General features: G+C 45.3%; 2 protein-coding genes, 2 long non-coding RNA genes and 4 other non-coding genes across 9 annotated transcripts in view; 5 read left to right on the forward strand and 3 right to left on the reverse strand.

The window, feature by feature from the left end:
- The window catches only part of LOC148680839 (uncharacterized), a 785,675-nt gene that overhangs the window by 611,579 nt on the left and 158,922 nt on the right, over positions 1 to 15,174 (forward strand). The window lies entirely within an intron of this gene.
- The window catches only part of LOC101886199 (uncharacterized), an 883,799-nt gene that overhangs the window by 15,061 nt on the left and 853,564 nt on the right, over positions 1 to 15,174 (reverse strand). The gene's annotated exons all lie outside the window — the stretch shown is intronic.
- Positions 325 to 14,515, reverse strand: LOC148680922 (uncharacterized). 2 transcript variants are annotated; one of them, XM_088650183.1, is made up of 12 exons: positions 14,317 to 14,515; positions 6,312 to 6,485; positions 6,125 to 6,232; positions 5,693 to 6,056; positions 5,470 to 5,596; positions 5,253 to 5,309; positions 4,139 to 4,218; positions 3,520 to 3,996; positions 2,854 to 3,410; positions 2,582 to 2,751; positions 2,057 to 2,223; positions 325 to 1,562 (listed from the first exon to the last, which is right to left on the reverse strand). In XM_088650183.1, the coding sequence occupies exons 3-12, from the start codon at positions 6,220 to 6,222 to the stop codon at positions 330 to 332; spliced, it is 3,330 nt and encodes a 1,109-aa protein (XP_088506309.1). In that variant the 5' UTR covers positions 6,223 to 6,232; positions 6,312 to 6,485; positions 14,317 to 14,515; the 3' UTR covers positions 325 to 329. The 2 variants fall into 2 exon arrangements, with proteins under 2 accessions (XP_088506309.1, XP_088506310.1); XM_088650184.1 differs by lacking the exons at positions 6,312 to 6,485; positions 14,317 to 14,515 and having other exon boundaries at positions 5,253 to 5,306.
- LOC148680923 (uncharacterized) lies at positions 2,652 to 5,687 on the forward strand. Its single transcript, XR_015942903.1, has 5 exons — positions 2,652 to 2,787; positions 2,969 to 3,413; positions 3,503 to 3,715; positions 3,761 to 4,006; positions 5,265 to 5,687. It is a non-coding gene; the product is annotated as an uncharacterized LOC148680923 (long non-coding RNA).
- On the forward strand, positions 8,426 to 8,589 carry LOC148680924 (U1 spliceosomal RNA). Its single transcript, XR_015944077.1, has one exon. It is a non-coding gene; the product is annotated as a U1 spliceosomal RNA (small nuclear RNA).
- On the forward strand, positions 9,732 to 9,894 carry LOC148680925 (U1 spliceosomal RNA). Its single transcript, XR_015944365.1, has one exon. It is a non-coding gene; the product is annotated as a U1 spliceosomal RNA (small nuclear RNA).
- trnav-cac (transfer RNA valine (anticodon CAC)) lies at positions 11,813 to 11,885 on the reverse strand. Its single transcript has one exon. It is a non-coding gene; the product is annotated as a tRNA-Val (tRNA).
- On the forward strand, positions 13,394 to 13,476 carry trnal-cag (transfer RNA leucine (anticodon CAG)). The gene has a single exon. It is a non-coding gene; the product is annotated as a tRNA-Leu (tRNA).

Below are 15,174 nucleotides of genomic sequence, written 5' to 3' on the forward strand. Positions count from 1 at the left end.
GAGCTTCTGCACCAGGGACGCCTCAGTCGGATCTCCACTGGTGCGGCCAAACAGAGCATTGCCCCAGCGTGCAGAGTAGAGGCTGTCGAATTGTTGGATGCTGCGGTCATGGAGGTCAAGCTTGTTCCAGGCGCTGATGACCTTTTGCCTGGTCGACTCATTTAAGGCAAGTTTTCCTTCCTCCAGGGCGATCTCAACAAGGACTTTACACAGATCCTCTACGTGCTGGTACCCAGGCAGATGATTGGGACCGCACACGTCCTCCACACAGGGGTCAAATTCAGCAGCCACTGCCTGATCAGTGAGGCACAGACGGTTCCTCAGAGGAGTCAGGCTGTCCCTCTCGCGGTCTGAGGAGTAGCCCACATCATCATCTTCCTCATGCAGCTCTTCCTCTTCCTCTGCCACCCCAGCAGGAACATCTTCGTCCTCATCCTCATCTGCCTGAAGTGTCTCTCTAGTCTGAGCGTAATGATCAGGAGCACTGAAGGGCTCTGAGGACTGGGAAACAGGTACTCCAGACCAATGCGCTCATCACCAGCAGGAACCGGAGGCCTGTAGTTTGCCTCCTCCACCTCCCCAAATAGCTCCTGGCACCTTTGGTTTAGGCGATGGACCAGAGGAGACATGTACACCATATGTTTCCTCCCTTTCCGCCCTTGGACGCTGGCTGACTCCCTGTTAGAGTTCCAGCGTGCGATGCCAGCCAGCAGATAGACTTGAAACGGGACGGCAGCACAGTGGGGTCCCGGGATCATGTCAGGCAGAAAGGAATGAAAGCCCTCCAGACTGTTGCTTCCTCTCACCGTACTGTACCGCGCAAGACGAACACCGTTACGGGTCACATACTTGGTGATGGTGTACATGTTCCTCCCTGGTGGATCCTGGATGCATTCAAGGTGCTTCTGCTGGTTCTCCCAGACGTGGTCGATGGCTGCAGAGTCCTTAAACAGATGCACCTGGTTCTCATCCATCCCTGCGGCTCCCTTCAGGAGATCAATGGCGCACTGCACGCGCGCACATGTTTCCTGTGCACCAACTGTGATCCTCCTGACGTAATGGCTGAGGTCATATTTACTGACACGCAGCTCGATGATCTGGCTGTCAGTCAGGGAGGCATAGTTGGTTGGGTGACCGGCACGTATCGCCTGTACCAGAAGAGCCATGTCGTCTTTGTTGTAGGCAAAGACGGCAGCAGAGAGGGCAGACTTGAACAGGGCATACTTTGGATGATGATCTGTCCGTAGGGCTGCATCGAATCGATGGATCCAATGAAAGATGTCCAGCCGTACCAGCATGCCCCTGTCCGTCCAGTCACTGAAGAGCTGCTCAACCGAGGACACGGCGTGGACGCGACAGCAGCCACGATCCACATACATGAGCTCGGGCGGTGCCTCGTCAGCTCTCCTGTACCTCTCCATGAGGCCTTCAGCCATCGGCCTCATCTTCTCCAATGACTCCTCACAGGTGAGAACAGATATGAGGATCTGCCCCTGCTCGTTGGCCACATTGGTACACCACTCTGCAGTGCCTTTTCCATCGCCGGAGAGTTTCTTGCAGATCTGATAACAAATACAACACAAACAGATTTAAACATTTTTGTATTTTGTATTTTTTTTTCTGCACCAGACCAAGAAAGTAATAGTCACTAATATTCAGAAATGAATTAATAATGTGTTTTTGCATTGCAGCTCATTAGATTTCGGATGCAGAGCATGCAAGAGGAAAACTGAAGTGAAGAAAACGACACACAAAGACGTAGGTAAGTATGATTAATAATCTGGTGCGTGTGATGGTGACAAACAGGATTTTAAAGCACTAGTAACCCATATTAGATATTAATTTATTTATAATTATTTATTATTAAACAATTAATAATACTTTACTTATCAATTGTCATTAATAATAATGATTAAAATGTCCCATGATGCAAAAGTGAACAATAATATTTTAAGGATAAAATCTCTCTGATAAAGGATTTCCTGAAAGAAAAACAGTAAAAAGGTTTAGCAATACGTTTACAAACTGACTTTTTTTTCCATTGTGTTAAATTTACCTTCTTGGTGGAGTCGTACTTCAGGACTTGCCCAAATGTGGACATAATCTGAGTACGGTAGTCCTCGATGTTATCTGCCTCTGAGATAAGGAACGCCTTTCTCATCAGTCTGGCAGATGGCGGCTCTCTCCGTGCTGGTGGTCGCTGGAACTGCTGGCACAAACTCCCTAAAAGCAGAGAAAACAGACACTTTGCTGCTTAATCTTTGAATAAATGCTCAAAAGGATAGGAATTTAAAAATAATAATTCTTTCATCATTTGCTGATCCTTTTAATGATTGTAAACCATTATGGGTTTCTTTTAAACACTAAACAAGATATTTAGAAAAATGTCAGAAACCTGTAACCATTGACTTCCATAGTATTTGTTTGTTTTTTTTACAATGGAAGTCAATGGTTACAGGATTTCGGCTTTCTTCAGAATATCTTCTTTTGTGTTTAACAAAAGAGAGAAACTCATAAAGGTTTAAAACTACTCATTTCTGGGTAAACTATCCCTTAAAGAAAACAAATAACTCTGACTTACGAGTGATCTTCCCAGGTTTGTTGTACTGGCTGAGAAGAGTGGTGTACAAGTCCTTTCTCTGCAGATAGTCCTCGCAGTGGCTCTCCTGCACCTGTCTCCAAACTTTCACCATGGTGTTTCCCTCAGTGCGATCCCTCATCAGGCGGATCACCTGCTTGTCCACGCCACGCCTAGAATCATAGGAGCAACACAATCATTAGATGATGGTGAGTCTTAACTTTTATTAGACTCTGAATAATTTTACAATGATTTGTATTCTGCTAGAGACTCACCGTAGCGTCAAGACAGCAGGAAACACCGCTCTGTGAGCTGGACTGAGCTGATTAAGGATGCACTGATCCCATGACAGGAAACGACCAATAGTATGCTCTTCCGACTCCTTTGCAGCCTTTCTACAGGCGTTGCATGCCAGGACCTCAGTCAGCATGGAGTACCAGCCAGACATGTGGCAGATCTGTCTTACCGTGGATGAATACCCACAACGGTAGAGAAAAGCCTTCTGATTGGTGCGTGCTGGGCAGTCAGACCTTGGGCACCGAAGACTGTAACGCCACACACCGACTGGTCTCCAGAAAAAAACGGAGCTGTGAAAAAAGGAGTCTGCTGAGGGGACTTTTCCTTCCACCACAACAGGAAATTCTGGAGGGTGAAACCACATCCGGTCATCCTTCAGGACTTTCCTCCACTTTCTGTTTCCATGTTTGTCTTTATAAGACATGGCCCTCTGAAAGAGTCCCCTTTCAGCATCCTCCTTAGGCCACAGTATGTCTGCACTGGGCAGCCCATGAAGACCAGACTCCCACATCTTGTGCCAACCCTCAAATGACACCTGGTAATTAGAATAACCGAGACAAATCTGTGTTAAAATCAATTAAAGTTTTAGTATTAAAGTATTAATTTTTCTTATCTTCACAACCACAGAGTTCTTTGACAGTTACCTCAGAATGTGCTGGGTCACTGTGTGTTGACCCACCAGATGACCTTCTAGGTTGAACGTCAGAAGCTGACACAGAAGCTGATGCAGGAGCCGATGAAGAAGCCAAGGCAGGAACTGACGAGGCTGATGCAGGAGCCGAAGAAGAAGCCGAGGCAGGAACTGACGAGGCTGATGCAGGAGCCGATGAAGAAGCCGAGGCAGGAACTGATGAGGCTGATGCAGGAGCCGAAGAAGAAGCCAAGGCAGGAACTGACGAGGCTGATGCAGGAGCCGATGAAGAAGCCAAGGCAGGAACTGACGAGGCTGATACAGGAGCCGATGAAGAAGCCGAGGCAGGAAATGACGAGGCTGATGCAGGAGCCGATGAAGAAGACTGGCCAGGAACTGACGAGGCTGATGCAGGAGCCGATGACGAAGACTGGCCAGGAACTAATGAGGCTGATGCAGGAGCCTCCAATAAAGAAGTCGACGCAGGAGCCTTCAACAAAGTAAGTATAATAGTTAAAACCTTTTTCATTGACATATTCATACTTTTTGCACGGCCTCCCCATCTATGCTCACAAAACTGTATTCAGGAGTATATACACCACCTAATTGTGATGTACAAATGACAAACTTACAGCAGGCAGTGGAGAGTCTGAGTGGGGCTTCTGTGACAGATCTTCACAGGAACGTTTTCTTCTCTTTGCTTCCCCGGCTCCTAAATGAGCACAGTTGTGATTATCAGAAGACAGTGTCTTAGTGTGATGAATTTTATTTATTAATGCACACAGTTAAAGCCGGAATTATAAGCCCCCCTGTTAAATTTGAGTTTATTTTTCACAATTTATGTGTAATGGAGAGAGGACTTGTTCAGGCACATTTCTAAACATAATAGTTCTAATAACTTAATTTCTTATAATTTATCTTTACCATGATGACAGTATATAATATTGGGTCATACTTTACAATAAGGTTTCATTAGATAATGTATTTACTAACATGAACTAATTATGAACAATGCTTGTACAACATTTTTAATCATAGTTCAACATGTACTAATGCTTTATTAAAATAATATTTAATGCTTAGTTGATGGACTGTGAGTTGGCATGGATGACTGTAACACGAACAAATACTGTATTTAGTATATTGTTCATTGCTTGTTTATGGTAGTAAATGCTTTGACATTAACTAATACAAACTTGTTGTAAAGTGTCACCCTTTAGGGTAACACTTTAGAGTAATAGTTCATTAGTTAATATTAGTTAATGCATTTACTAACATGAACAAGAAATTTAATACATTAATTACAGTATTAATTTATCTTTGTTAATGATGTTATTTAAGTTAAATAACGTTAGTTCAATAATGCACTGTGCAACAAGCACAACTTTGGATTTTAATAATGCATTAATGTTGAACTGTAATTAATAAATGCTGCACAAGATTGGCGACACTTAGTGTTAGTAAATTGATTAACTAAAGGACTATTATACTGAAGTGTTACCATATTCAGCGTGAGAAAGTAAAGGCTTAACTAGCTTAACACTGTTTGTTCTGTAGCCAATAGAAAAACATAAATAATAAAACAAATAAAACTTTCTTCAGAAGATAATATACTTTCCTAAGTACTTTGAACATGTCCTTGCTCCATTACCTTAAATAAATATTTCACAGGAGGGCCCTCAGCTGTAGTTCATGCTACAACAGTATGAATAAATGTTAATAAGTGACATTCATTATGTGATATACCTTGTCTTTCAGGGAAGCTGAGTGGTTTCTTCGGCAGACCGCCTTTGTCCTCAACTGCTAAATGAGGAAAAAAAAAAACACAAGATGGGCAAAAGTCAGTGTCAAAGCAGCAAGAAGACAATCTCATCAGCACAGTGTTTTGATATTGTGTGTAATTGATTTATTTATTAATAAAAGATTTATGCTATGGTACATGAACAATTAAAGTGATATACACCTTGTGCTTCGAAAGCACTGAGGGCTTCCACCAGTAGCGCATCATCCGCCCATCCACCATCACCTCTAGATCCCGACGAGCTGGAGCTGGCCGCTGCTGCAGGAAGAGGCCTGTCTTCTGGGGGTTTCTGTGAGTTACAGGTTGTAGTTTGCATGAAATGTTGCCAGCATGATATATATTTTTTTAATAAAGTCACATTTAAAAAAAAAAAAAAAAAACCTACCTCTTTGTTGAGAATGTACTGCCGCAACCGCTTCAGTGTCTTGACGCTGATGTCCTCCTCCTTCATCGTCAGCCACTGCCGCACAGAGCAGAACGCCTCCTGTGCCATCTTCTTTTCTTGGGCACTACCAGCTTGTGGATCCGCCTGCAGGGTCTTGTGCAGGCTGTACCACTGCCACATCTCCAGGAACGTGAAGGATCTGAAGCGGCCCTGACCGTAGATGGCACTGTCGACGTTGACCTCGAGGTGGCAGGAAACCTGTGGAAACAGTTGCACATACTGTAACAGAAGATCCTTTATATACTCACCTGGGCCCTCTTTTCTTCCTTGATGGCGACGCTCCTTGATGTGTAGATCCAGCACACTGAAATTTCAAAAAGATAATTAATTTGTGTAAAAACAGCTTATACAAATGTATAGCAACATACTTACTATTTAATGTAGCCAACGTCGTTCTCCACCAGCCATTTAAAACTTTGTCCATTGTACTTGCCAAAGTTTAGAATGAGCTGGCCGAGATGTGCTGGCATCTTTTTTTAGCTAAGACATAAAATAACATTAATGCAAATAACAGTCTGCAGTGTACGCATATGACAGAAACGCATAAATCAGATATTACCTTCCTCACAAGCAGTTTTTTTGTCCTGGCTAGTGTTCCGCTCGAAGCACCTGTTGCGAGAGGCCAGGGTCTTGGCGTCCTTCGATGCTTTAAGAAAGCACTGTTGTCTGTCCTGTGGCACACTGGTGTCAACAATGCTCAGGGTGGGCAACAGTGGATCCATGTCTAATTCACCTGTAAGAAGTATTCTTATAAACATCACAAATATAGAGAGGGAATATGGTCTTAGCTCTGAGCTCATGATAAAGTATTAAAAAAACATTTTGTGTGTTAAGTCTTTTTTTTTCCATTTTTACATGTTTGATAATTAACAAATAAATGAAATATCATCAAAATAAATTATCTGACAAGGGTTAACAATGCTGACAGAGATGATGCATTTGACAGTGGCAATGAAAACATGAATTATCATATCAATTGCTCTGTTATACATTTTTTTCAAATGCTTACAGTTGTATTTTGTGTTTTTTAAGGGGCAGCTATTAATATCAACCTCCATATCGATGATATAAGGTAAGGTAAAATACATTCTAAGCATGTTAAATACATACTCTCATTAATATGATATCATTTACACATATAATACTTGAAATAACATAAATCATATTTAATGTATGCACATTTTCATTTTAAAGCTTATAGCAGTAATTGCTGAATATGTTTTTGTCCTAGGCCTTGAGAATCAGTGATATATTATTCAGTCTATGGCAATAACGATTTTACTATATTCTTATGATAACAAAACATACTGTGCATCAATATAACAGTATAAAAATAACTTATCACACAAAATCTCTATGACAGGTGTACTTTTTGAAGGCGCAGCCTCACGAATACTGCACAAAGAGTGAGATATTTCAAACGTGCCTTGACCAAAACATACTGTGCATCAATATAACAGTATAAAAATAACTTACCACACGAAATCACTTCAGCATATGATTTTATCTCGACAGCAGATGAACTCTCTGACCCAATAAATTGTGAGCGTCCAGAGGGAGAGAAACTTTAGAAAATCCTCAGCGCTGATTGGCCGTGATTTGAAACTTTAGACAATGCAGCCCTCCAATTGGCCCAGGGTCTAATCAAGGGCCTGCCATCCCGTCGCTAGAAGAGTCTGTTCTGACGCTGAAAACTACTCGAAAGGTCCCCCCTCAAAGCGGTTTGACCAGGTGAAGGAACACGCAAAGAGAGCCCCCGGTGGCTTTTGTCCGCCAAGCGAGTGTGCCCTGTGGAATGTCAGAATTTTATTTTTACCGGCCTGCCGCTGTTACTGACGGAACGAATGCAGACCGTGTGAAAGGTCATCATTTTATCTGCCATTAAGTAAGCGAACGCTTCTGCTCGGATCAGAGGTAACTTTGTTTCAAGAACTGCAATCTTTTGCAGACGTCTGTGGCGTTTTGGGCAGAGGGACGGTTCTAAACCAATCTGAACCAGAGGCAATTCCGCAGCCAGCCGTCGGTGGTTTCCCGTCCCAGGAATGTAAGGTGCTTGAAGCGGGAGGTTGTTTCGTTAGCGCTTCTGCTTTCGTCAGTGAAGTTCTTTTGCGGAACGTTTGTAGATCCCGTCGTCTTCTTCAAGCTATGTCGTTTGAGCACTGTGCTGATAGGCTGACGTAAGAAAACAGGACACAAAATATACAAGGCAAGAGTGCAAAGCACGGAGCTCTAGGCAAAGGCGGTCCGAACCGCAGCAAAGCAGGAGGTCGACATGTCCAAATAGACCAAATCAGAAACTAAGCAGAGAAAAACGGCATCTGTAGAGAAAGAAAACAGACGGAGGAAAAGAAAGAAAGAACAGGAGGATCCCCTCCCCTCCCCCCATAGAGGGTCTGTTATCCCCAGATCGAGTGCGTCCAGTGGAATCCTTGTGTTGGCAGCCCCAACTGATGACAAAACACAAAGCAAGCATCTGGAGGAAGCTCAAACTCTTCATGCGTTGCCACAGTTACTAGCGAGTGGTTTGCAGGCACAGGCACGTCTGCTGCAAGTACAGCGCCGTCAGGAGACAGGGGTTGCTGGCCCATTCCCCATGCTCGGTGGCTGGGCATCAACGCCCTGGAGTACGGCCGATAGAAAACGGCGGCTGCCATTTGCGCCGCCCGGCAACTCATACTTACCTGGCAGGGGAGATACCATGATCAAGAAGGTGGTTCACCCAGGGCGAGGCTTGGCCATTGCAGTCCGGCCACGCTGACCCCTGCGAATTCCCCAAATGTGGGAATCTCGACTGCATAATTTCTGGTAGTGGGGGACTGCGTTCGCGCTCTCCCCTGAGCACAGTGGTTCAAGACAGAGTTCAGGCGGTAGCGTCGGACCCGGCTGGAGCAGCGCTTCCCTCTCTTCCTCGTCCTTTGCCAAGCCTCTTTTGCTCAGGTAGAGCCGCGCGCGCCTGTGGAAGGCCTGCCCACCCGTCGCTAGAAGAGTCTGTTCTGACGCCGAAAACTATTCGAAAGGTCCCCCCTCAAAGCGGTTTGACCAGGTGAAGGAACACACAAAGAGAGCCCCCGGTGGCTTTTTTCCGCCAAGCGAGTGTGCCCTGTGGAATGTCAGACTTTTATTTTTACCGGCCTGCCGCTGTTACTGACGGAACGAATGCAGACCGTGTGAAAGGTCATCATTTTATCTGCCATTAAGTAAGCGAACGCTTCTGCTCGGATCAGAGGTAACTTTGTTTCAAGAACTGCAATCTTTTGCAGACGTCTGTGGCGTTTTGGGCAGAGGGACGGTTCTAAACCAATCTGAACCAGAGGCAATTCCGCAGCCAGCCGTCGGTGGTTTCCCGTCCCAGGAATATAAGGTGCTTGAAGCGGGAGGTTGTTTCGTTAGCGCTTCTGCTTTCGTCAGTGAAGTTCTTTTGCGGAACGTTTGTAGATCCCGTCGTCTTCTTCAAGCTATGTCGTTTGAGCACTGTGCTGATAGGCTGACGTAAGAAAACAGGACACAAAATATACAAGGCAAGAGTGCAAAGCACAGAGCTCTAGGCAAAGGCGGTCCGAACCGCAGCAAAGCAGGAGGTCGACATGTCCAAATAGACCAAATCAGAAACTAAGCAGAGAAAAACGGCATCTGTAGAGAAAGAAAACAGACGGAGGAAAAGAAAGAAAGAACAGGAGGATCCCCTCCCCTCCCCCCATAGAGGGTCTGTTATCCCCAGATCGAGTGCGTCCAGTGGAATCCATGTGTTGGCAGCCCCAACTGATGACAAAACACAAAGCAAGCATCTGGAGGACGCTCAAACTCTTCACGCGTTGCCACAGTTACTAGCGAGTGGTTTGCAGGCACGTCTGCTGCAAGTACAGTGCCGTCAGGAGACAGGGGTTGCTGGCCCATTCCCCATGCTCGGTGGCTGGGCATCACCGCCCTGGAGTACGGCCGATAGAAAACGGCGGCTGCCATTTGCGCCGCCTGGCAACTCATACTTACCTGGCAGGGGGATACCATGATCAAGAAGGTGTTTCACCCAGGGCGAGGCTTGGCCATTGCACTCCGGCCACGCTCACCCCTGCGACTTCCCCAAATGTGGGAATCTCGACTGCATAATTTCTGGCAGTGGGGGACTGCGTTCGCGCTCTCCCCTGAGCACAGTGGTTCAAGACAGAGTTCAGACGGTAGTGTTGGACTCGGCTGGAGCGGTGCTTTCCTCTCTAACTCATCCTTTGCTTAGCCTCTTTTGCTCCAGTAGAGCTGCACGCGCTTGTGGAAGGCCTGCCTACCTGTCGCTAGAAGAGTCTGTTCTGAAGCCGAAAACTACTCGAAAGGTCCCCCCTCAAAGCGGTTTGACCAGGTGAAGGAACACGCAAAGAGAGCCCCCGGTGGCTTTTGTCCGCCAAGCAAGTGTGCCCTGTGGAATGTCAGAATTTTATTTGCCGGCTGGCCGCTGTTACTGACGGAACGAATGTAGACCGTGTGAAAGGTCATCATTTTATCTGCCATTAAGTAAGCGAACGCTTCTGCTCGGATCAGAGGTAACTTTGTTTCAAGAACTGCAATCTTTTGCAGACGTCTGTGGCGTTTTGGGCAGAGGGACGGTTCTAAACCAATCTGAACCAGAGGCAATTTCGCAGCCAGCCGTCAGTGGTTTCCCGTCTCAGGAATGTAAGGTGCTTGCAGCGGGAGGTTGTTTCGTTAGCGCTACCGCTTTCGTTAGTGAAGTTCTTTTGCGGAACGTTTGTAGATCCTGTCGTGTTCTTCAAGCTATGTCGTTTGAGCACTGTGCTGATAGGCTGACGTAAGAAAACAGGACACAAAATATACAAGGCAAGAGTGCAAAGCACGGAGCTCTAGGCAAAGGCGGTCCGAACCGCAGCAAAGCAGGAGGTCGGCATGTCCAAATAGACCAAATCAGAAACTAAGCAGAGAAAAACGGCATCTGTAGAGAAAGAAAACAGATGGAGGAAAAGAAAAAAAGAACAGGAGGATCCCCTCCCCTCCCCCCATAGAGGGTCTGTTATCCCCAGATCGAGTGCGTCCAGTGGAATCCATGTGTTGGCAGCCCCAACTGATGACAAAACACAAAGCAAGCATCTGGAGGAAGCTCAAACTCTTCATGCGTTGCCACAGTTACTAGCGAGTGGTTTGCAAGCACAGGCACGTCTGCTGCAAGTACAGCGCCGTCAGGAGACAGGGGTTGCTGGCCCATTCCCCATGCTCGGTGGCTGGGCATCACCGTCCTGGAGTACGGCCGATAGAAAATGGCGGCTGCCATTTGCTCCGCCCGGCCACTCATATTTACCTTGCAGGGGAGATACCATGATCAAGAAGGTGGTTCACCCAGGGCGACGCTTGGCCATTGTACTCCGGTCACGCTGACCTCTGCCAGCGCAGAGAGACGGAAAGTCACTTTCCACAATGTTTTCATTCAATGTTCTACGCTGGTGGAATCACCTTCCCATTCCCACTCGGATTATGGATACACTGGTGTCCTTCAAACGACAGCTAACACCCATCTCTTCAGAGTACACCCGAGCCCCGGTGAATATCCCTCTCTCTAAAGAAAACGAAACTCCTACTCCAGCACTAAAATCTCTGAGCACAAACAAATTACTTGGAATAAATAGCCCTTTTTCGTATGCATTGCCTCGTCTTGTTGAATACCTCCACTATTGTATGTCGCTTTGGACAAAAGTGTCCGCTAATTGTATGCTTCCGCCCAGTTTCGAACAGGAGACCTTTAGCGTGTAATGCAAACATGATAAACACTACACTACGGAAACCAATAGGCCAGTGCTGCTTCAAGTATTTATAGTCTTTTTTTATAGAGCTGTCTTGTACGGTCTGCACCGTGAAGGGCCAGCAAACGCACTGGCCACCTGCTCATGCACAACACAAAGCGAAAAGAAATCAGATTCTACGCAAGTTTGCGACAGCGCGAGGGGCGGTAAACACTGAGCTGAATTCAAACTTCTAGCCTCACACCGCTCTGCAGAAAGAATGTTTTCAGTGAACGTCAGTACTCAACAGAAGCCTGATTTGACAATTGTCATAAAAGCCAGAGGTTGTTTCCGCCCAGTTTCGAACTGGGGACCTTTCGCGTGTGAGGCGAACGTGATAACCACTACACTACGGAAACCTTCAGGCAAATCAAGCTGATAACCCTTTTTGATTGGGTGCCTGTCGACGATCATTGCTGGTGCAGCAGTGGATGCTATTATTTTCTCGCCAAAAGAAGAGCACTGTTTCTGCTCGGTTTCGAACCAAGGACCTTTCGCGTGTTAGGTGAACGTGATGACCACTACACTACAGAAACCCCACAAGTGCTTTCACCAGTGAAGTTAGGCCTGCAAGGATAAAACAAGGCGTAAGCGTTGGTCAATCGAGCGGACAAAGCCAACTCAGCGTGACAAGCTCCCTGGAGGTATTAGGGCCAATTTACAATCCGGGCCCAACACAGCTGTACAGGTCCTTGCGAAATGTCCCCTTTCGTCACATTTGAAGCACCTGAATTCTGGCCGTTCCTTCATCACATTTTCTGAGCTCATGCATAGTCGACAGGTTTTTACCTGATTGGTGTGCATGACTCTAAAGTGCTGTGGCGCTTCCGCCGTCTCGATTTTGGTACTGTATGGTAAGGAGACCATCTCTTCCGGAAATCTGTTTTTTACAAACCTTGTTCCATCTTCTATGTTTGTGCCAGGATACAATCTTCTTTTAATTTTAGATATGGGGAAAACTCCCCATCTCTCTAGCTTGCTTAAAATTTCTTCATTTGCTAGGCAAACAGGCAGATGCTTGAACGAAACAACATAGTCTCTGTTTTGTAACCTCCGTACTTCAGATTTCACTCCTTTAATTGTCAATCCATTGTCTATTAAAATTTCGGTGTCATCTTCAGTCTCCATTGTTACTTCATACTCCCTTTGTTTGTTTGGGTCTCACCGCCAGCATTCTTCCTTCTCCAATCAGCTCCGTGACTGCTTTGGTTATATCAAATCTTCTTGCATTTTTTACATTTTCTACTTCTACAGTTACTGTTGCTTCCTTTGTGCATACTCTTCTTTGTACCTATTGCTTATCCTTACCTTTCTCACCTCTTCGTTGGCCGGGCTCTTCATTTTATTTATCTCTTTGTCTGTTGTCAAGTCCATTTTCTTTATCTCTTCGTCTATTATCCAGCCCATTTTCTTTATCCTTTCTTGCAAGTCCCTCCATTTCCATGTCGTTGCCGGGGAATCTGTCCATGATTAAAAATAAAACACACTACATAACCACCCTTCAGTCAGCAAAATGCTGCTGTTAGGTGGTTTTTAAAGACAAAAAGAAAACAAACAAAGAAAAACACTCAAGGTCAATAAACAAAAAGGTAGACAAACAAAATGGGGAGAGCCTTTCTCTCCTTACTGCTGCCAACTCACTTCCTGTTTGCTCTATAGCCCCCTCAGGGTGGTGTGGCCGTAAGCAATGACAGCTGTCAAGTGTTGGCTATTGAAACTAGGCGCGGCCCCAGGAGGCGAGCACAGATTAGCTGCCTGCAGCGCCAATGAGCTGGACAGCCGGAGCTGGGCAAGCTGTGAAGCACCAGATTCCATGTCACGGTACTGCGGTGTGGCTCCCAGGAGACAGCTCCTGCCAAGCTTGCATGTCAGGATGGCCGAGCGGTCTAAGGTGCTGCGTTCAGGTCGCAGTCTCCCCTGGAGGCGTGGGTTCGAATCCCACTTCTGACAAACCGAGCCTGCGGCAGTGCGCTCAGGCTGAGTTCTTTAACTCTCTGCCCCCATGTCCGAATGATACAGTAACACTGACAAAGTGCTGCATCACGCGGGCTTGAATGCAAGTCCACTGAAAGGGGATCAAAAGAATTGTCCTGGGATGGTGTTGCTTTTTAAGGTTTGCAGGGCATTTTTTTCGTCAAATCCTCGTACAACGTCAAGTCGTGACATTTGACAGATCCATGCCCTTGTATCGTGGATCATCCAGTGAGCAGAGAGCCAATTGAGAATGTGCGTAAAAGCAAATCTGAATGTTTCCGCCCAGTTTCTAACAGGAGACCTTCCGCTTGTAAAGCCATCGTGATAACCACAGGAGCCTCCGGTTAGGGTGAGAGCACTGTCTTGTGGTGCCAGCGCAGAGAGACGGAAAGTCACTTTCCACAATGTTTTCATTCAATGTTCTACGCTGGTGGAATCACCTTCCCATTCCCACTCGGATTACGGATACACTGGTGTCCTTCAAACGACAGCTAACACCCATCTCTTCAGAGTACACCCGAACCCTGGTGAATATCCCTCTCTCTAAAGAAAACGAAACTCCTACTCCAGCACTAAATTCTCTGAGCACAAACAAATTACTTGGAATAAATAGCCCTTTTTCGTATGCATTGCCTCGTCTTGTTGAATACCTCCACTATTGTATGTCGCTTTGGACAAAAGTGTCAGCTAATTGTATGCTTCCGCCCAGTTTCGAACAGGATATCAAATCTTCTTGCATCTTTTACATTTCTACGTCTACAGTTACTGTTGCTTTCTTTGTGCATACTCTTCTTTGTATCTCTTGCTTATCCTTACCTTTTTCACCTCTTCGTTGGCCGGGCTCTTCATTTTATTTATCTCTGTGTCTGTTGTCAAGTCCATTTTCTTTATCTCTTCGTCTATTATCCAGCCCATTTTCTTTATCCTTTCGTGCAAGTCCCTCCATTTCCATGTCGTTGCCAGATAATCTGTCCATGATTAAAAATAAAACACACAACATAACCACCCTCAAGTCAGCAAAATGCTGCTGTTAGGTGGTTTTTAAAGACAAAAACAAAACAAACCTGTTTGAATGTATAATGCTCCAAGGTAAAGGTATGACGTAACACTTTGTTGTTGTGTTTTTTTATATTTTTTTCATGAAAAATAAAGCATACTACTTAATGTGTTATTATGTAGTATTTGTTGTAGCATGGTTATGCTTCTGGATATTATTGTTCTGTATTTTGATGTACAAATGATCTATAGAAATGTCATAGAACTACAGTGTATATGGAGTTAAAAGTCAAGAAGTCACAGCCCTAGACCGACAAGTTGAGTCACTTCTTTGCTTATAAATAGTTTTTTTTTTTTTTTTTATCCAGTAGCTTCAGTGAGGTAAAGTGATCTTATCCATTTCACAGATTTAAGCTGCATGGCAAAAACACATAACATTATGTAAGTCATTGGTCTAGGAGGATCGTGATAGCATCAAATAGCTATCTCAGCGCATAGTATCAGAACCACTCCCTAAATAGGTCTCATTCATTTCACTGATTTGAAGCTGCAAGGAAAGAAGGAAAAGGTTCCACTGAAATTTGAACTCGGACCACTGGATTCCAGAAGTCCAGAGTGCTAACCATTACACCATAGAGCCAAGATCTTAATTAGAGTATATCTAATGCTTGCAAACTG

This window comes from Danio rerio, chromosome 4, assembly GCF_052040795.2.
Source record: "Danio rerio strain M-AB ecotype USA chromosome 4, GRCz13ab, whole genome shotgun sequence".
Lineage (NCBI taxonomy): Eukaryota > Metazoa > Chordata > Actinopteri > Cypriniformes > Danionidae > Danio > Danio rerio.